General features: G+C 39.0%; 1 protein-coding gene and 1 long non-coding RNA gene across 3 annotated transcripts in view; one reads left to right on the plus strand and one right to left on the minus strand.

The window, feature by feature from the left end:
* LOC138911779 (uncharacterized) overlaps positions 1-22,217 on the minus strand; it is a 103,073-nt gene extending 80,856 nt beyond the window's left edge. Inside the window, exon 1 of one of the 2 annotated variants that reach the window (XR_011417420.1) lies at positions 21,771-22,217. This is a non-coding gene — a long non-coding RNA (uncharacterized lncRNA). The remainder of the gene's footprint in view (positions 1-21,770) is intronic. The other variant, XR_011417421.1, reaches the window with a different exon arrangement.
* Positions 4,627-6,083, plus strand: LOC6634433 (trypsin-3). Its single transcript, XM_002058310.4, has 3 exons — positions 4,627-5,117; positions 5,169-5,439; positions 5,541-6,083. Exons 1-3 carry the CDS (start codon positions 4,663-4,665, stop codon positions 5,895-5,897), a joined length of 1,083 nt encoding a protein of 360 aa, XP_002058346.2. The 5' UTR covers positions 4,627-4,662; the 3' UTR covers positions 5,898-6,083.
* Positions 22,218-22,826: the final 609 nt, after the last annotated feature.

Consider the following 22,826-nt stretch of genomic DNA (forward strand, 5'->3'; position numbering starts at 1 on the left):
TCTTTCTTCACCCCCCCCCCCCCCCCCCCCCCCCAGCCCCCCCCTACCACCCTTTTTTCCCGACCAACAGCTTGTGTGCAAAGAGCTGTGAAAGCTTAAACAGAGTTTATGCCTGCTAAATGCGAATCAGACAAAGGCCGGCTGGGTATTATGCTCAACTTATTGTGCTTTGATAGCTTCAACTGGTCGTTAAATAAATTTCCTGCTTGTGTCTGTCAAATTGTCCGCCTTCTGTAGGCTGTGGGCAATTAGCACTCACCTGCACTTGGCTGTTCAGCAGTCGAAATCAAAAGTGTCATCACATGCTGCATTCTCTGTATATCTCTGGTTGTGTTGTTGCTGTTGAGGCTAATGTCGTATGAATAGTTAATGACTTGCACACAAGCCTGTCAAACCCTTAACTCTTGCCACCCCCACACATATTGTGCAACTGGCAACCGCCTGTAGCATAACTTCATGAGTAGAGATGGGTGCGGGCCGGATTTTTATGGCACGAACCTTCGCGAACACGAAACTAACTCTTTGAAACACACACAGAAAATATATACCAAGGCATAGTCCAGCTAGCCCAACACTATCGAAAATAAAATATTATTTTTTTTAAATTTTATATACGTAACAAATAAACATAATGGCTAATTTGATATTCGTGTTCTTTCCAAATGAATAAAATGTTGACAATTTAATATACGACCTATTTTCATCCTACTCTTCTAATTTCATTTTTTTTTCTTTCGAATAGTTTGTATCGCAAAACACGAGAATCGTACGTTCACGATTTATATATGAAACATGCAAGCAATCGACTTGGTTTGAGACAAAAGTTATAACTGAAAATAATGTGTCTTTAGGCTGTTGTGGCTTGTTTATGCAGCACGGTACCATCGTGTCACGGAGAAAAAAAACAGCGCATGCTCAAACGCTATGGAAGACTGCTTTTGCTTTTCTTTATCGACTGGCAAGGTGGACAGTATGGTACTGATTGCTACTTGCTTTTAAACACCACATATGTACGTTCAGCAGGGGAGCAACGTCTTTGTCTCTGTCATAAGCATTAACAATGCAGGACGACCGGCCCCGGTCGGTTGTATTGTAAAATTTTGCAGTACAGTTTATGCAAAGTTGCTGATAGCAATTTGCAAATTTAATGGCGTGAACAAATTCAATCAATGTATGCAAACAATGACACCGACTTGGACGCTGCCAACATTGGCCTAACACTCTCCCTCCCGTACTAGAAAAGGCAGAGGCCGGACAGCTATTGGCAACTAAAGTCCCCTGCCTGACTGCTTGACTGCCGGACTGCCTCCTGTTGTCTGTTGGCAGTAAATGCATTTTAGTTAAAACTGCAAAAGGCAACAATAATCATTGGTTTGGCATCGTCTACTCTCGATAAGTAATATGTCTGCTGTCTGCTATCTCGACGCAGCCAGCTGCAAGCCGTCAGTCAGTTGACTGGTCGGGTGCCATAATTGTTTACCTCTAGCTAGGTGATGATGTTCTTGCCAGTGCCACGCATTTATGCGGGAAATTTTACAGGTGTGCTTAATTGTTTGCTTCTATGAATAATGGTGACCGCAAGCTGTGCTATTTTCTTTCCAAACGCACCCACTCGTAATACCCATCCATTGAATGTATATTGTTAATTGTTTCTGACATATGTATATATCAATATACGTATAACTTTCTTTGAACAGTTGAAAACTTGACAAAATGAAAAAACACCTAGGAAAGAGTTTGTCAAAATGTTCAGTACAACAAACCCTTCAAGTATAAAATACTGTGTTAAAGCTTCGACATTAAAAAATTTTATAATTTTGCAGTGAAATATGTTAGGTATAGAATGAAATCTCCGATTCAACGTTTCTAAGTGGCCATAAACAAATTTGTCTTTTTAAGCGGATATAATGACAACTTAACCTAAAAACTTGGCCAAGAATTGCCAAAAACTAGCAAGGAAAAGTGAAGAAAATCCTTTGTAAATTATTACGAAAAGCAGGCTGCAAATTAATGATAACGACAGCGGCTCAAAACGCACACCACATGAAGCACCCACACCCATGTATAGTATACGCACACAAACAAGCACAAAAGCACACACATGTACACACATCGGGATACTACTGCACTGGGGCACCAGAAGCTTATAGCGAGGCGGGTCGCACGAAAAAATTAGTAAGTAGAACCGTCAGACAACAATGAACTTGTCTGTGTACACAAGCGTACGTGATGTTAGAAACGGTTCTGTAAGCCCAGTGACAAAATCACGAGCTGGCACTTCGAGCAGAATGTGATGGCATTTTTTAACTGCAGCATTTTACAAAAACTGTTATAACCCACCATAGTACTATTTTAAACAGGGCTGCAAACCATTGCAATAAAGAATATTCCGAGTCGTTCGGTTCACAGGTTTGGTTCATGGAACAGGTTTTCTACATACTTCAAAGTTTAACCCTTGGTTGGTCGCACAGCTTTATCGTTTTAATAAATATATTCAATATTTCATATCTATTTTTCTTTCCATTTTAAGACGAACTATATTTGGATAGGAATCATGTTCGGTTTGGCAGTTCTTTGGCGCTAGACGCTAAAAAAGTTTGTGTCTATACTTTCGAATATAAACTTTTTTTCACACACTCGACAACCACAGTCACATAATTACTTACTGTGATTTTTTGCATCACTAATGGACATGTGGAAGCGTATGTATAAGAGTACATACACATACATTTTACATGTATATGTGACGCCGGAAACTAACACTTCGGCTGCTAGCTGCAAGTTTTTGCTGTCGGTATTGCTCTTACTGCTACTACACACTCTGGTACGGTTCACGTGCACGTTATTTATGACCAGGTGTTTTTCATTTGCCTATCGGCTTGCTGCGAAAGTTATAAGGTAAATATTTTCGCGCCTGTTGGGCCACAACAGTACGCAGTGCGTTGGTAGACAAGCCTAAAGTCTGACCCCATACATTACTGTTTTTATACCCTGAACCCATTAAAAATGAGTATAAGGGTATATTGTATTTGTGTAAAATCTAAATGTATGTAACCGGCAGAAGAAAGCATCTTCGACCCCAGAAAGTATATATATTCTTGATCAGCACCAATAGCCGAGTCGATATATCCATGTCAGTCTGTCCGCCTGTCTGTCCGTCCGTGTGTATGAACGGACAGAAGAACATGGCTAGATCGACTTGGCTGTTTTTGCTGATCAAGAATATTTATATAATTTATGGGGTCAGAGATGTTTCCTTCTTCCTGTTACATACATTTACATTATACATAAAAACATTATACCCCCTCTTAGCCATTTTTAATGGGTTCAAGGTATTAATATTAAAAGCTAAACGAATAATCAGAATAAACAAGGAAGAGGTTCCAGTCGGGAGCTCCCGACTAGAGGATACCCTTAATCCTCTTCTTCGAACATCAAATGCATATATATATTCTATTTTAGAAGCTATATGTCAAGTTTGGTGACTCGAGCTCTTATTATTTACCAAAATTGCCCAAAAAACAGGATATCGATATCGATTTTTATCGATTGCTTGGAAGCGGAGTAAGTCGATATCGATTATCGGAAATAAACTTGATCTGCGCGGGAACTAGGAGCACCTACATCTAAAATTTCAATAGATTCTGAGATGCTTGCGTTCATACATACTGACGGACGGACGGACGGACAGGCAGACGGACATGGCTAGATCGACTCGGCTATTGATGCTGATCAAGAATGTATATACTTTATGGGATCGGAGATGCTTCCTTCTGCCTGTTACATACATTTGGATTTCGCACAAATACAATATACCCTTATACCCATTTTTAATGGTTTCAGGGTATAAAAATAAGTATATCATCACCCATACGTTGGTGGTATTTTATTTCTTATACCCTACAACCATTGAAAATGGGTAAAAATGGAATATTGTATTTCCCGACTAGGGGATACCCTGTACCCTCTTCGACCAACACCAATTGTAGCTTGCACTAAGAATGCGTTTGCTTTAGCAATAATAAAAAATTAAATTAATTAATTTTAAAAAAATTCTTATATGTTTATTCTTGATCAGTGTGAACAGCCGAGTAGCCATGTCCGCCTGTCTCGATTAAATCGGCAAGCGTATTAATCCGGCAACATTATTGCTTAAAGTTTATGTGAAAAGAGTACCTTCAAATATGCTAATTAGAAATTGATAACATTTTTCCACCTTCATAACTCAGACAAATCTCATTTGATTTTCTTGAGGTTTGAGGCCCTGTTCAGGGTTTGGCCTCTATATTTATTTGTCTTCTAAATGTGGCAACATAATACCCCACAAACCTGGTGAAGTAAGCCTATGGAGTAAGCTATGTCCATAGTCATACTTAGATTGTGCATATGCATTAGTGGCACGCAGTACATTTTCAATATTATATTTTTGTCCCTGTAGTCGCATTATTTTATTTAGTATTGAAAATGTTAACATTCTTGCCTATATGGGATATATAGTATAAATTCCACGTCTTTAAAATTATCTAATTTGTAAGAGTTTTGACAACATTTTCATAGCATATATTTATAAGCTTTGTTTTTATATTGAACTGCACTTTCTGCTCATATTATTATCCTCTGGGAGTTTAAAATCATTTCATTTTAAATAAAAAAAAGAAAAAAATGGGTGTTTCAAAATTTATTGTATATAACCTGGTAGTCTTACTATTACTCGTCCAACAGTCAGTTTCAGGTTATGACCAGTTGTGGAACTGCAGCACAGACATTGATTTTGCTTTGAAAGAAAGGAACTGGCATACTCTCTACCAGCGGCGCTCCAATGAGATAACCATGGAACCCTCGGACATGTCGCAAGTCCAGGTTCAAGGTGATGAGCCTGTTCCCAAGACACACAGTGACAACTCCAGCCAAAACTCGAGCAGCTTTGAAGAGGACAATGGTGAATTCCACTTTCTAGTAACCGGCGGCTATCGTCCCGAAAAGAATGACTTGGTTAAATTTGCAGTTTCGCTACGTCTTAGCCAAAGTAATAAATTCTTTGGCGACAATCATTTTTGTGGCGGCAGTTTAATATCTAAGACAGCTGTTCTAACAGCAGCCCATTGTCTGTTTTCAGGGTAAATCTTCACGGTTACTAAGTCATTTCACATTTAATTCTGACATTGCAGGCGCAACAGGCTTCGACCTAATAAGGTAAAGGTAGTTGCCGGTACACCGCGTCGCTTGATAAAGACAAGTAGCACCCAAGAATTTAACGTAGAAAAAGTCAAGCCGCATCCACAGTACTCCGCTAGTCGCCTTACCAATGATATTGGGGTTTTACGTCTCAAGAGTGAGGTGATACCAGACGGAAATTTTGTCGCTATTATACCCTTAGCTGACAATGATCCCCCGGCCGGATTGGAGTGCACAGTCGTTGGATGGGGTACTGTTATTCAGGTAAGCCTCTACTGAAAAATATGAAAATTCTGAGCACTATAATAAATTGTACGACAAAACGCAGAATAATATCTGATTCTCATTCAAATCTGCATTCATAGTACGGCCCAATTCCCGACGAGGCAGTCAACGGCGATTTGACTATCAACTCGAGAGAGTTTTGCTCTAAGCTGCAGCATTTTGGAAAAGGCATGTTATGTGCCTCGAACGCAAAGGATTTCGAAGTAGACGCCTGTCAGGGCGATTCAGGTGGACCGCTTATTTGCGCTGGAAAAGTAGTGGGCGTCGTCTCTTTTGGCTACGGCTGTGCGATGCCAGATTCCGCCGGCGTTTACACCGATGTGCACCACTTTCGCAGTTGGATAGAGCGTAATGTGGCAACGTGCCCATTGGGAACCTGGTTTCGGCTTCCACTGATCACGCTGACAATGCAAGCTATGCGAGTTCACAGACTTTAGAATGTGTGCTTGGAGTCAATCAGTTTTATGGATCTCTTCAGATCCGATTTTGAGTTGTACTTTATGCACTTCAACAGGTAGGTGGCCTGCGGCTTGCGGCAGGCATCCTGCATATGACAAGCCAAAATTGAGTAAAACCATGGCACTGAAGTCTTCTGGAAATCCAAAACCAGCGACAAAATGCGGTGACCACCATGTTCACTTGCACGCAAGTGCATAGACACACACAAATCCACACACACGCACACATTCGCATTTTCAGACCCACATACACTCTGGCACACACACTTCCACACACGCTCTCATGAGCGCGAACTCATTTTAGACAACAGTTTATGGTTTATTGGGTTGCTGGAATTACTGTATCTGACAGCAATTATCACATCACAAACGCAGCGAATGTCAGAACGCCGCAGCCATATTACAAAATTAAGTATAACTAATGTATTTGCTGAGGATGTAGGGGAAAAATGACTACAGCAAATGTTCAGCAGTCATTTAAATTCAATATTTTTCTTAGATCCAAATTTCATTTGTATCTAATACATTTACATAAATACCTTCCAATATTTATAATAACCATAACAGTAATAATAATATATATTAATATATGTATATAGCACTTTGTAATGACAAATCGAGGGATTGTTGGTCGATGCTCAGTCCAAACGTAAGATCTAGAGCCAATTGCCTTCTAACACCAATTACAACATAAGAGCGTATGTGGTTTACGTATCTGAGTATCTGACAACTAACAAGCCGCGAGATGTCCGGATCCACTTCAGTATACATAACGACGTTTAGGCACTGTGCATATTTTTTTTAAATATAAAAAAAAATATAATTTCATACCCTCAACCCATTAACAAGTAAGAGGCTCTAGTCGGGAGGTCCCGACTAGGGGTTACCCTGAACAAAAACGCCTTTATTAAATTCTATCCAAAACAATTCGACTGTGTTGTAATAAAAATGTATATATCATACATTGATTCTTTACAATAAACATTTTTGGTAATTTATTTTCATTGCTGCTAAAGCAGATGAGCTCGTAGCGCGAGTTGCACTCTCGACTAGAGCATCTTGTTATAAATTAAAAAAAAAGTTTTTTCATTTTTTCAATTGAGGCGAAAAAATATATATGCAGCAAAATTGATGCATAGTAATGTACCACTTTGAGTCTCCAAAATTATTAATTTTACCCGGGCAACGCCGTGTAATTGTGATCTGGCCTGATATTCTGCAGCTTTTGAGAATGTACATATCAGTTGGCTAACAAAAACGTCTTTAGTATGTTAAGTAGTATATACTGATCCTACTTGAAAGCTCATAGCTTATAAGCAATAGTGCGTTAAATGAAACATTCATGACAATTTAATTGATGTGGATGCTACGATGCCTTTACTCAAGTGTTCGGGCATATGGATCGACTGCTTTATTGTTGCAGATCTACGAAAATAGATTGACGCTGACTCAGCAAATGTAGTACTCGTCCACAAAATCTGTGAAAATCAGTGCGGAAACATGTTGATTGAATATCTGAAATCCAATTAGTAACCACATACGCAGACACACACGAACAATTGCTAATACAATTAGAAAAGGCAACAATAACAAGAGCTGAAACCTTTTGCTTCATTTTGTCGTCATACAAGTCACGCACACACACACATACACGGGGGAGCGCCATGTTATTTTCACGTACGACTCGAGAGGGACATTCACACAACCAATCACACACACATGCAATCAATTGTCATTTCATATGCTCATTGTCTGCTCCTCAAGAGTTCATAATGAATTTAATCGCGTATGTTTATTGCTCACTTTTATGTGGGTGGGCACACAAGGACATACATCAAATTCACACGCGGGCACATACACTTGAATGCAAACACATATATACACATAAACAGTACAGATGTGCGCAGGCCTTATTTTCGAGGCACTCCCCGGTTCAAGCACGAAACTCACACTCAACACACGGATAATTGTTTGAAGGACTAAGCCTGCTCTGGAAGAAACCAAAAAAAATAATCTGCAATTTTTTATATAACATTTTTCTGAATTTTTGCACCGAAAAGATGATTGCATTTTTTCCTTTCACATGTATAGTAACCCTTTTATAAGGGTTTTTTTTATTTTGTTAATTTGCTTAGATTATTCGGGACAGTTACGATCTGCTGGTATATTCAGGCATCAGCAATATTTAACGAACTTTCGGGCTTAAAGTTTTTATGCATTTCGGTATATAAAATTGTTTTAATTTTTAGCATTGCCAAGATGGTTGCATTTTTTTTTTTATTTTTATATGTTACCCTTTAATAAAGGTTAGCTTATTTTGTTTATTTGTTTCAATAGTTCGAGATACGTAAGATTACCTTCTATATTCAGGTATCAACAATATCTGACGAAGCTATTTCTCGGCATTATTCCTGCTTTCTTCAGTGACTACATTTTGCGGGCTTTTCGGTATATCCCGTGCCGAACCTGTCATAGCATGCTTCGTGAGCCACAGGCCACAAAACCAAGCACGACCCGCGCTCAGATCAAGTACACAAGCATATGTGCGTGTGTGTGTGTGTGTGAGTGAGTGTGAGCGTGTGTGAGTGAGTGTGAGTGTTTGTGTGAGTGTGTGTGTTTGTGTGTGGTCCTGAGAAAACATTCCCACAAGTTGTTTTGTAGCAACCGTCATCGGCACAATACAGTCAACACAGTTTATCATTTTGCCACGCTTCTTGTTTGCCAACTTGGGTCGTCAGTGTTCCTTTTGCATATTGATTTATTGTTGCTGTTGTTGTCACTGGCTCTGCTTTGGTGCTTTAAGCCAACAAGGATGTTGTTTTGGCTTGGTTGGGCTTGTTTCCGTTTTGCTTCGTGCCGTGCTGTGCCTGCTTGCCCCTTTCTGCGCTCGGAGCACAGTAAATTGTTTGCATATATTAGATACATGGCTCAAATTGCATTTCAAATGAAGTTCATTTGAAAATAATTGCAGTTTAACTTTATTGTCGTTGATGTTTGCCAAATTGCTGCAGGCTGCATGCCCCACGCTGCCAATAAAAATGAGATAGGCTAAAATGACTCTGATGTGTAATAGGCAAATGTATTTGACTATGGCACCGCCAATTGAATAAAGTGGCCAATTACGAAATAACGAATATCACTTAATTACGTTAGAAAAATGTCCAACGGCTGAAAGTCCCACCAAGTAAAAGTCCTCTAGGACAATCAGACATATTCGCGTAGCAGTTTAGCGTTTTCGTCCTTAAGCCGCAGACAATAAACAAATTGCTTAGCAAGTAAAAAATAATATAACTTATCCGGATTGCTTCAGCTCCAATGAGTTCAAACAATATAAGTATATTTAATTTATTGAATTAGTTTGTCTAGCCTTATTATTTAAGTATTGTCTAAAAGACCCAGAGCCAAGTTATTGTGATTGTGTGACCCATTTATATAGCACATCTACTTATTTCATTTCCGACAAAGGGCATATTTAGGTGCTTATGTATATCATATATGAGCATATACCAAGGAAGGTCATTAGCTGGTATCTTTGCAGGATGTCTATGCTGGAGTTGTTTGCTGTTCCCCATAGTTGCATAGCGTATGTCCACATTAGTTTAAGAAGGCCATAAGTACGGCAATGAAATAAGTTCATACAATTTTCAGAGGAACGCGAGAAGATATCAAAATGTTTCGGATCTGAATATGTTAAATAAGAATCTACTATTCGATATTTTTTCTATTTTTTATTGATCTCATGGAAAAAAGACAAGTTGATAATGCAACATGAGGAGCTACGCCCAAATTTCAAGCTTGTATCTCTTATAATTTCTAAAATCGACAGGTTAATAGCTACGGACGGACATGTCTGAATAAAATCGTCCATTAATGGTTTTCGAGAATAGAGAATAGTTTATGCAGTTTAAGATACCTTCTTCTGCCTGTTACATTCATTGGCAGAAACGAATTATGCCCGCTCACTCATTTTCGATGGGTTCATGGTATAAATACCACTATGACCTGTTTATAATAGGACAATTTTCGAATGATTGCCAACCACTGTTTAAGTCATGCAGCCTTTGAACGACCACTAACCGCTACCAATCTTAAGCCAATCGATGACAGCAACCAGACAACTTTCTACGTCGTGGTGCCAACTCTGAGGGACTAATCACCAACTAAAAAGCGTGTTAAGCGCAGGAATAACATTACATAAACCACAGGAGGCATGTTCCTATATGGGGGCTCAAGCGATCAGGGACAGGGCCAAGACTGTCGCAATGTCAAGGGGGGACATTCGCACGAAGGTTTCAACGGTAAAAACGCATTTCCGATATGGAAATTGCATTTATCACTCAAACAGACACACACACAGATGCGCCCTAGTAAAGGACTTTCTGTTTTGGGTATTCGTATAAGTAAGATGGGCAGACATTCAAAAGGATGGCAGACTCTCGTTCCCTCGCTGCCGCATGACGACCCTCAGCGCACCAGACACGCACACACGGGCACACATACGCAAACATACTCACACACACTCACACACACACACATGTATAACACATGCGCAAAGAACATTCAACCAAATGGCCGGCTAAGCTTCAACTTCAACACATCGCGGATGAGGCCTAGACCAAAAGCGCTATCAATTTGCGTTTGTAAATACATTTTAATGGCATTTCAAAGTAAACCTGAGTTGACTCCGCGCCTCATCGCCACCCATGCCGCCACGTGGCCCGTAATCAATTTGAAAATTTGAACGTGGTTACTGCCTCTTTCTACTAGCTGGTCGGATAAAACTGGCGCTCAGCAATTGGCGTGACGTGGAGGCTGAGTGACACCGGAAATTCAAACTACTTCCTGTTTGTAGCTGGTTGCTGGTATTCGTTAGTCGCGATTCATTTGAACTCGAGTTTGGTTTGACTTGATGGATGGCTTCGGCGCCGATTTGATTTGTTTTCATTGTAACAAGCCTTTTATTAGCCACACACCCCCAGCTACAGACACAATAGGAGCACAACCAGCTGCCTGACACATCACTAACACCAGCTTCTGCCCCCAGTTCCCGCACCCAGTCCAGTACCGGCCTTGGCGCGGAATGTGCGGCAAGCACGCTTGTTATTGCCCTTATTGTTGCCGCTGCGCCGTTGCGGCGTTGTTCGTTAAATGCAAACACTAAAACGTAAGAGTTCTATAGTCGGGAGTGCCCGGTCAAGAGATACCTTGCTCCCCTCGTCAAGCTAGCTGCCTACCAAATTCGGTGTCGCTATCTCCTATAAGTTCTATCTGTCGAATATTATCGATTGCTTAGAAACGGGTCAAGCTATCGCTCATTTGAATAAGGATTATTAGGACCAACGTTCGAAATGTCAAGTCCATAGATCAACACGTACAGACTGATGGACGAAGAGAATTTATAAGTTCATGGCTGGATTAACTCGGCTGTTGATGCTGATCAAGAACATGTGTACTTAATTTCATATATGCAAGCCATGATACCCTTTTAAACCACTTTCATGGGTTCAGGGTATAAAAAGGGTTTTCAAAAAAAAAAAAAAAAAAACAACAATCAACGCCAGCAGCAACAGCAACGGGCAATGGGCAATGGGCAACGGGCAACCCATTCAGCTACCAGTTAGTGACCGACCAGCCAACTACTACAACCACTTGCTCTCGTAACTCGCCAGGGGCAGGAGGAGGAGGAGGAGCAGGCGGCAGAGCAGCCCAACGAAATACCCCGGGGGCATCAGCGGCACCAACGTTGGCCACCGCCAGCGGCAACAACCACCCGTTTTCGATTCTGTTTGTTCTGCACTGCTCACAGCGCCCCTCATGTGAATAGCAACACTTGCATTTTTACATGAAAATAACGACATAGTTGCGCATACATCCGTACAAACATGTGGTGTTCAAATAAATAAACCGCTCTCCCCCAAAATTATATATATATATATATATATATCCTTTTTCATTGTGTGTTATTGGTCTGCATATAAAGTTGTTTAAAGGACACACAGCTCTGTTGCTAAAACCTTATAAAAGTGAGACACACTGTATTATTTTTTAATTGCAAGACATTGTGTGTATGTATGTGTGCCTGAGTGTGTGTGTGTGTGTGTGTAATTGTCAGTCTGTAGCAAAGCGATTTGCATACAAATTTGGCACGAAGTGTAAATATTTAAGCAGATACAAAGTGTGAGTATTAAATTTTTGATACTAATTAATTATGCATGTGTAAATTTTGCTATGAAAATTATTATAACGCCATATTTTGGCTTACCATTTGAATGGTACACACAGAATCGTACACACACACACCCGCACACACAAGCAGCCACACTAACACACGAACACAACATCAACTTCGATAATTCAAATTAGCACGCATACAAATAAATTCGAATGAGAGTTAAGCAAGCAAAAGTTACTGCACAAAAATCAATTACTCGTAAAGTTGCGTAGAATAGGATAGGAATCTATATTTGTGTTTTGTAGTAGTGTTTAACAGACGTTAACTTTATTGAATGTTGACGAATACTTTCCCTAATTGCGTAGATGTGGTTAACACACACACACACCGTGGTGCATAAAGTCCTGCGATGAGACATCTGCGACAAGGGCCCTGCGGCAAAGCAAAAACTACTAACTAAATCGAAAAAGAAGAGTCGGCGTCGTCCGAGTTAGCCTGTAACATACGCATTCCTTGTAAAATACTAATTGAAATAGCCTAAATCTACTATGGTTAAAATACGTTACATTTACAAACTTCACATTTTACGGTTCCACTGGTGGGAGTGCAAGTTGTCGGTTACATGTGAATGGCAAGAGTACGGCTTCTTTAAAGAAACGTCTGATCGGCGTGATTTGATTTACTTAAGCACCCCAAAGTTTTCCTTCCAAAAGTGAAATAATTCGACCTGGAAGTAGGGGATCCATTTAATGGACTCTGCGGGATTTTGCTATCTTTAAATGTTAAAAACTGTCTAATTTAAAGTAATCTCTTGCCCTCGTTGCTATAGTAGCTGCTTATAGTAATGCATCTTTTATACTTTTCATAAAATCGATACAAAATTCAAAAATTTAGCGCAAAAAACACGATTTTTTTTAATTTTTTGCAAATGGGAAAATATATGCCACATTTTACACATAAGAAAAAAACGTGAAATTGGCTAAAATTCAAGAAATATTGTCAGTGGAATTAGGCTATAAGCCTGTAAAACACGCATTCCTTATAAATACTGATTGAAACATAATTGGGTCCGTCACTATTAATATTAAATCAGAGGTAAAAGCCGGTATGATCCTGTTAGGGTTGGGCGATTATGGATCATATACATATCATTCAGTTGCATTTATTAAGACAATTAAAAAACCATTATAATCTTGAGAAAAAAAATTGAGAAACTAACGCCTGAAATAATGATTGATAGCGCCTTAAGGCAATATCGTGCAGCAAACAAATACAAAAGCAAAAATAATAAGTTTCTAGAAAGAAATTCTATTAAAACTTTTTCACTTTTCGCTTTCAATATGTGCGCAAATGGGTGCGCCAGCTTCTTGCTTCTGTTGATTCAATTCAAAAGCCAAAAATACCAATAAATAATTTATATACGAACATACCTACTTGTAACGATATATGTGCCTATCTATGTATTCCGCAGTCTAAAAGAGTATTAGCTACGAACTCGCCGGCAGCCAGCGGCATGCGGCGGCAGGACTCTGAAGATAGCCGGATACCATGGCCAAAGTAAAGTGGTGTGGATAAGATATTGAGAAGCTTCTTGAAATAAAAAACCATAAGCTCTGCCCGGACAATAGACGATGGGTGCTGGGCACTGGGCAATTGGGAACTGGGCGTGGAGGGGCTGTGCTGTGGAGCTCCACAACAACGCGGCCAGCAAGTGCGAAACTGTCTACAAAAGTATAATCTATGGCCTAGACCACTGCAGACTATTTGTATTAATTTGTTGTTTTTGTTATTGTCGCACGAAGCAGCTATTGAATATGAAAACTGCGCAGCAGCCAACCTAAAGGCTCCAAGGAATTTGTTCTTGCAATTTTTACAAAACGATCCATCCAGTATGCCAAATTTAATAAATATAATGCAAGCCCCTACGACCCGATGCATGCTCTAAATATACTAGTTAGCTATAGCAAAATAAAACTGATTTTGGCTATATATTTTATGTAGGAGAAAATGAGTATATATCTAAACTGTGAAACATTAAAAATATGTACATACAATACAATAACAAATGGATCATTTGTATTTTTTTTTTTACTAATACTTCAGAAAGCAGTTCAAATATAAGATATTCGAAATTTTAACAAGAGGTTCTAGTCGGGAGCTTCCGACTAGAGAATACCCTGAACCCTCTAATTTCAGCACCAAATAAATTTAAAAAAAAGTTTTCCTGGCAAGGTTCGTCTCGCAACTGATCGCATTACTTGCGATCAAAGAAAGACTTTCCCCGGTAGGGCTCGAGAATTCGCGTCAGACCGCGCCACTTGACTTGCCGCTACTCAGCAGCCACACCAATAATTAATTAATTTTGAGAAAAAAAAAACGAATGAAAATAGCGGAACAGAAAAATTACCATGCTCTTAAAATGCGATTGAATGCAAAGCAGACGCGCATGAATGTGTGTGTGTACATGTATACAGAATTCTTGAAGTATTCGCTAGCTGCCCCATCCAATTATGCAGTTACATATAACTTTTTTTTCTTAACCGATCTTTATAAAATATTCTACACTATATCTTATTGTACCATAGAATAGAATTTATGTACTCTCAAAAAATCAATTGCATTTAAATTGTGGCTTAAATTGGTTGGCAATACAAGTTCGGCTATTAACTTGATTTACAGCCCTGCGGTGGTAGCGGGAAGGTGGCGATAGGTATAATACTAATACTTGACATATACAACATATCATGTTTGGTGACTCTTGCTCATATTATTTACCCAATTTGCTCAAAAAACAGGATGTCGATATCGATTTTTATCGATTGCTTGGAAACGGAGTAAGTTATCGATTATCGGAAACAAACTCGATCTGCGCAGGCACTAGGAGGACCTACATTTAAAATTTCAGTCTCTAGCTTTTATAGGTTCTGAGATCCTTGCGTTCATACATACAGACGGATGGATAGACTGACGGACAGACAGACGGACATGGCTAGATCGACTTGGCTATTGATGCTGATCAAGAATATATATACTTTATGGGGTCAGAGATGCTTCCTTCTGCCTGTTACATACATTTGCATTTTGCACATATACCAATTTTTAATGGGTTTAGGGTATAAAAAAAGGAAGGAGAATGAAATTGTTCCGTGTATTTCCGTGGTATTTTAAATGTAAAATCTGCAGCTTGTGTGTCTTTCCTGATATTTTTTCGAGTATTTAGGTGTTGGCTACATCTTTCATTGGGCTGTATTGTAACGAATTCTTATATTCCTCAACCCATTTGCCTTTTACTCCCACTTCTAAGCTAAATAGTCGCTAAATGATGGACAGTTCGTAACGTCGGCTAGCCCCCTTAAAGCCCGGTCTGCCCAGGAGACCATTAAGTACTGGGCTTTAATTCAAGCGAAGCATATCGGATGCAAAACTTGCAAAACGTTTCATCCAATTAGAAAAGTGTTGTTTTATTGTTAATTGCTTCAGCGGATAGTGCTTGGAGATTGAGATGGAGATGCAAATGCAAACTGGGCCGACGCAAAGCGACGCGACGACAACCACATCTAGATTGTTACCAACGGCGAAATTTTTCCCTTTTGCCCCCTCGAATATCCAATGAGCCGTAATTAACTTTATCCGAAAATCTTTGCCGCAACAGCCGTCGAGTGCCAGCGAATGGTCGATGGTTGACTGCTTGAGAGCTGAAGATGAAACAGAAGCTGGGAGGTGGAGCCGAAGCTGGTTCTGAAGGTCTATCTGAATCTGGATACTGGTCCCTCCTGCCTTACTGCCACTTTCCATGCTGGCGTTTTTATTAAGTTAAGCAGCTGAAATTGTGTAAAGATGCTTTAATTTATTATGGCTGGGCGTGAACATTGGTGTTGGCGTGAACGTGGGCGTAGCGAGTGCGTGGTCATTTGGTGCGTGTCCTGGTGCTCCATGTGCCAAAGCAAACACGTAAGGCACATCTCCCTATTTTTCTTACACACTCACTTGGTGTCCCACACTTTTTCTTTTCCTCTAGCTTGTTTTACTTTCAGACATTTCCTCTTCTGTTGTGCGGATGCCTTGTTCTTGTTGGACTGGTCGTTATCGTCGGAAGACCACAGCCATACCCTGTTGTTATTGTTGTTGTTGTGTTGTTTCCTGATTATTTTTGTAATTGTTGTTTAAGTTGTTGTGGCTACATCAGTCGCATTTGCCTTTATGTACCCTCTAAGCTGCTGTTTTCGGGTGTGATTTAATTGAAATCAATTAACGGTAATGAGTGGTCATTAAGCCAGCTTACTGCTTAACGCTTACGCCTTACCCCTACCCCTTACCCTAGCAATCGACTTAAGCAGAATCGCAGCGGTAATTACGTAACTCCCTTTGCCCCAGCAAGTTGGCCAGAAATTTTTTAGTAGGTCTGGTATGGCCCATAGGTACATAGATTTACAATACAGATACTGATACAGATACAGCTAACAATTAGCAATTAACGCTCATGAATGCAAACATACTTAAATACCAAACTATATGCAAATTGAACGCAAAGTTAATAAATATATTTCAATTAATTGAGAGACGAACAAAACGAAGCGTGCACAAACAGTAGCGGCCACTAAACAATAACAATTTAACTGCGCCAGATGCAAGGAACCAGACCCCAAGCGAGTATCCACAATCCAAGAAGCCACGGGGTAAGGCCACATATTAAATGAGCAGGCATAACATTTTCTTTTACAGTAAACAAACTTAACCAAAAGTATTTCTGCAGCAAAAAAGTTTACTATATAAATTGGCAATGGACAGTGGGTCGCTCGAACTTAGAACTTTAAAGGACCAGGCCCTTGTGCGTACCCTTTAGCCAAATATATATATTAAGAGGGTATACTGCATTTGCACACAAGTCGAACAGACTGCAGACATGATGCCTAATTAATGGTCGTTAAAAATTTGATGGCCTCCATTGACTCAACCAAAATCCGTTTCGATCCACTCGATCGAAAGTTCAAACGACCAAATTTGCTCGAGCTCGCTTCGAACTTGTCTATTTCGGTTGCATTCTAGCTAATCGTTTGTTGTGCGTGTGTATTATCTCAAATTGACTCGAACTGGGTATCACACAGTTGAACTCTTTAAAAATAAGCACTTTGCTTGCTTTGTTTGGGTTGCATTTTTTTCATTGCCCACTTTTGTGCGCCGTTGGTCGCGCGGGAGGGGTTTGAGGCTAGTCGGTGTCGGTCCACTTGGCAAAACGTTACATCCTTTGCTTTGTCGACGTTGTTGGCTCGTTTTTTAAATTGTTTTGCTGTTTATTGCAAAATTACACAAAAACAATGCACGTTGATGAAGACGGCAGTGTTGACGACGTCGACGTCGAAAAGTAAAAGGCAAAAGCAATGCTAAAAACAAAGGAGATAGCAGTAATAGGGCAGGGGTGATATTAGAGCATGTGTATGTGTGTGTGCGTGTATATGAGCGATAAGATGTGCGTGCGTGTATTAGTGCAAGTGTATGGGTGCAACTGCAACAGAAAACGCCACAAAACACAAAGTTTTCAAAATGGGAAAACTTTTTTACTCGGCGAGGACAACAAGGACACTAACAACAACGGCCACCAAACCAGGCCAGGCCGGACCAGCGTCAGTAACGAGGCAAGTTGAAAAATCTTTATTGTGTATCAAACCATTTGTATTAATTAGGAGCAGAAGCAAAATAATTACAAAAGTATATAGAGGAGAAACAAACCAAAAATACCAAATGCTTTGTGCACTTTTTATGTCCATTTGGGTCCTTTTAACATTAGCCTGCGCAGAAAATATATTTCATATATAAGTTTAAAGCCTCTTCAAACAGTATGCATCAGTTGTGGTACAACCTTTCATTAAGTTATTATAATGTTTATTAGTAACAGCCTTATTCCACTGCCAACATTTCAAACATTTATTTGCGAACGACACATTTTTTCTCAATGTGAAAAATGTTGCCTGTACGTTTTTCCATAAGAAACCACATTTTTCACATTTGCAAAAAATGTTGGTATTCGGCCTTTAAAATCTGTGTTTTTTGCAATGATTTATCGAATTTCGTGTCGATGTTATTAAAAATATAAAGGATTCATTACCAAAAACAGCTGATATTGCAACGAAGGCAAGCGGTAACTTTAAATTATGCAGTTTTTAGCATTTAAAGATGGGCAAAAAGACTATGAAATGAAGCCCCTACTTCCAGGTCGTATTATTTGACTTTTGGAAGGAAAACTTTGCGGCGCAAATTCATTTTCATTTATTCATATGTTGCCGACAATTGGCACTTGCTAATAGAATCACAGAATGTGAAGTTTGTAAGTGGGACATATTTTAAGTAAAGGGGAATCAGGCTATAATATGTATAAAATCTACATTTGTTAAATCACAGCAAAGAGTCTAGCATTGAAAATTCATGTTGCAATTTGGTGGTGAATCCAGAAAGTAAAGAATTCCCACTCGATGTACAATCTACACCAGATTCGGGCATGGCCCACTAGGAGATACACTGAATACACTTTTTATATTTTATTTTACATTCTTTTTTCTTTGAAAAAAATGGATGCGTTTAATTCGTATCACGTTCACATAGACGATCGGACACATGCAGAAACAATAATAATTATAATTATTTTATATATAATTTCCATAAATTTGCATACATTTATAGAAAACTGTTAAGCCCCTCTATGGCAAATTGCAATCCGTTTGTCAAAGCGAAAAACCTGCTAAATTAAAGTGAAGATGCATAAAACTAATTCAGCTTCGATTACATCTAGAGAGAGAGAGGGCAGATTATGGGGGGCTATGGTCCGATTCGCAATAACAAACCAGAGATATATTGTAAAGTTTGTAGCAAACAAAACACACCATACGCATGACATTGGGGTACCACGAGCAACAACGGCGCGATAATAAACTTATTTATAGCATAGTTTATGCGCACCAGCTATCACTCATACGACGTGGTGTCGCACATTTAATATGCACCCTTGTGTAAAAGGCGATACGGCTTCAAGTGCTTCAAAAACGAAAACGAAAACGAAAACTGTCTCGAATCCGAAACGCATGCGAATAAGCACATATACATATTTGTATCTAGACATGTGTTCAGTCGCATGATATGTTTGTATCGAATAGACGAGTGGAATATCTACAAAAATATAAGTACCTACAAGTATAATGCGATCGTAAAAAGTCTTTTCATTGCGTGCATAAAGTATTAAGCTACTTTGCAGCATCTTTGCATGCATTACGAAGGATAATAAACAAATACACAAACACACAAACACACACACAGCATGTGGCTTATAGGCAGACACCAACAGTGGGTCAGGTTAGTCGACAATTGTTTGTCAATGTTCGCGATTGCAGTTGTAATTGAACTTGTGATTGTAACATTCCTCTTTTCAAAAAGTTTCCAAACTTGCTTCGTATAGATTCTATAAAAGTATATATATTCTTGATCAGGATGACGAACTGATTGCGCAGAACAAGTTTATTATTTTTTGTTGATATCTCGTCCCATTACCACAGTATTAATATATATTTATTTTAAATCTTGTTTTTATAATATAATAACTCATATGTTATGCTCTCAAAAGTGTGGGCGAATTGTGGTTTTTAAACATTTATTTACATTTTAGACTCTTATCTTGAGTCTGTGTTCTTCACCGACAAAGACAGCACTAAATCTGTGCCCCCACAATTCTTCATTCATTTAGCAAAAATGTAAGCAATCACAAAAGTTAAGAACTATCATATCACTTAACAAGTACAAATAATAAGGTACCACTGTTTTATAGTAAAACCATCTTTAATGCCTTTGAGTTTCTTAACCGCACCCCGCACTTGCCGTCCGATGCCAGACAGAAAGATTTTCATTTTGATTTTTAATATATACAACTTATTTTTCATCTACTGTCTTATTGGCCCATTGTAATACCGTTATACCTATTTACACATATTCTATGTGACTTAGAATAATAGGATGTGATATTATTACTTGAATAAAAGTAATTATTATTTAAATAACCCAGCCAAGCGGCACCTCCAAATGCGACAACTTGTGCAACAATCGCTGGCTTTATACAAAATATGAGTTCGTCTATGATCAAGGGATGAACGCATTTATATACTAATGCCGTTTTATATGGATGTATTTATGTCTGTTTGCTGTTCATAAATAAATAGGATGTGTCCTTGCATCAATATGCTGTATGTACATACGCGCCCACAGTGTCAATGGCTTGCCAAAAGGATTAAGTTAAGAAAATACGCGAAATTGAATTCCCTGTCATCGCAACCCTCATCCCTTACATTCGCACACACACACACACATGTTTTATAACTTGTTGAAGGAAATGAAATTGCCATTAAAGGCGAGTAAGTACTCGTCAGTAAAAACCAGAAGAGTGCCATATTGCCAAATACCCTATAAAAACATACATCCCTTACAACAACATAAGTAGACGTTCGATTGTGATTACAATACCTGGTCTAGATATATACTTATTAAGTTTCATTGCAATACGAGTATATCAATCAACATTTGCCATTTCTTCTCACTTATTCACTAAGGTGCCTTTAATACTTGTTCTATCTGCCATTTGTCTCCAAGGAAAGCCACCTCTGAAGTTTGCACGTTTTGTATACAACAAAAATAAAAAAAATAAAAACAAAACTCAGATCGGTTTTATTCAAATACCCTTAACACTTAGAATATAAGTAAAAGGGTATAATGGTTTTGGACAAATATATATGTAACTCACCTAAGAAGACATGCTTTAATTAAAAAAGTTTTAGTTTTCGACCGATCATTCCTATGGCAACTATATGATAAAGTTTTTCCATGTAAATAAGACTTTGCATAAATACAGGGATGATATAAGATATCAGGATAAACAAAAATGTTTTTCATACAATAATATACTTTTCGACCGATCGTTCCTATGGCAGCTATATGATAAAGTGTTCTGATCCATATATCCGACATATTTACTGCGTGCAAAGTTTCATAACGATGGCTTTAAAACTAGTTCGCATAGAAACAGACAGACAGACATGAGTTTTTCGACTCGCTGGTTGATACTTATCAAGAATGTATAGGCTTTATGTATTCAGAGACGACTCCTTCTTTGCGTTACACATTTCTCCACAAAATAATAATACCGTCTACCAGGGTATAAAAAACGAAGAAGATATAGTAATTATTTCCCATCGTGTGAAGAAAAAGTACAGCCGCTGCACAAGTACGCAGCATGTGTGCACTCGGAAGGGTATTTCTCTGTCGGGTCCTCCCAAACATTTCTTACTCGTGTATGGGCAATCCCCCGCCGGACTACGCACCTGAGCATATGCAGGCGTGTGTGTTCATACATAAGTTGCTCAGTGTTATTAGAATTATATGGATTACTAAGCCGCTCTCAAGATATTCGGCTTTGATTTCAGTTCGGTTTGGAACCGAGCGGATCGCTTTCATTTTCAGTCCAGATATATACATGTATGCACACACGCACGCATACATATGTATACACATAGCAGGTTGCTAGAACAGTTGGTCGGCGACATTTTCGTTTTGGCATTTCGCATGCAATTTGCGGTTCATTGATTCGGAAGTTTTCCCATTTAACTTAAGCCTCTTTAACAATCCTATTGACGCAAATTTCTACTTACCGTTACCATTGCAGGGCACTTGCCCCCTGCTGCAGACGCACAGGTACAGGTGCAGGTCCAGCTGCAGATGCCCATCATGTAGTTATTATATTTCACCACAGCCAGATCTCATTCCACGGCCCATCTCAAAAATGATATTAATGCGTGCTTTATTCAACACCGATTGAACTTGGTTAAAGCTTGGTCAAGTATCAGCTATGTATGTATGCATATGTGTATGTAGCTAGAATCTTGTATATGTATAATCTCAATAGTGGCGACGGAAGATGTTGCTCATGTTAACGGCATTATTATCCTCACAAACACAAGCAACAACTATAACTAAGTGTAATGTTGTTTTATGGCGTATTTAACTTGCAGTTACCTTGTAGACTTGTCATTTACTAAGAATTTCTACATTATCTTATTAAATATATTCGCAGTCGACGCGCAAAACTGAAGCGTTAGTGTGGCCAGCTGCCGCTTTTAAAAAAGGTCAATAAACAGGGTTGCTAGTACATGTCATTGAAATACATTACTATTAAATCATAAAAACTCGACTGCTTAAGTTTCTTGGGAGAGAACTGGTATGCGAAAACAAATTTAAATCTAAATCAAGCCGTCGTACAAATTTTGTATTAATGAGCTGTGAACAGAAGATAGGCGATATCTAAATCATGCCAAAGCAAGGCTCAAGTGTATACTTATAAATCGAACTAATCGATAATTACAGTATGCCCAACAATCCACTACCAAGGTTATTAAAATTTAAGATTGACATATTAAACGTATTACAACCTCCTTTTATACTCATTTAGCGGTGCAGGGTATAAGTAGTGTTTGGCCGCCGATGACAGCGGCAGCTTTAACCAGAAGCATCCATAAAACAACAACAACTATAAGAGCAAACAGCAGCAAGGACATGTCAGAGAATTACCCTAAGGCAGCCATCCACACGCCCACCCACACACACACACACACACACACACACACACACAAATTCAGCCACGTACACAAAAGCTGAACAGACTGAAGCCGTAAACCAAAATGCCGTCCAAAAGACAGGTGCAATGTGCA

Source organism: Drosophila virilis, chromosome X (assembly GCF_030788295.1).
Source record: "Drosophila virilis strain 15010-1051.87 chromosome X, Dvir_AGI_RSII-ME, whole genome shotgun sequence".
NCBI classification, from domain to species: Eukaryota; Metazoa; Arthropoda; class Insecta; order Diptera; family Drosophilidae; genus Drosophila; species Drosophila virilis.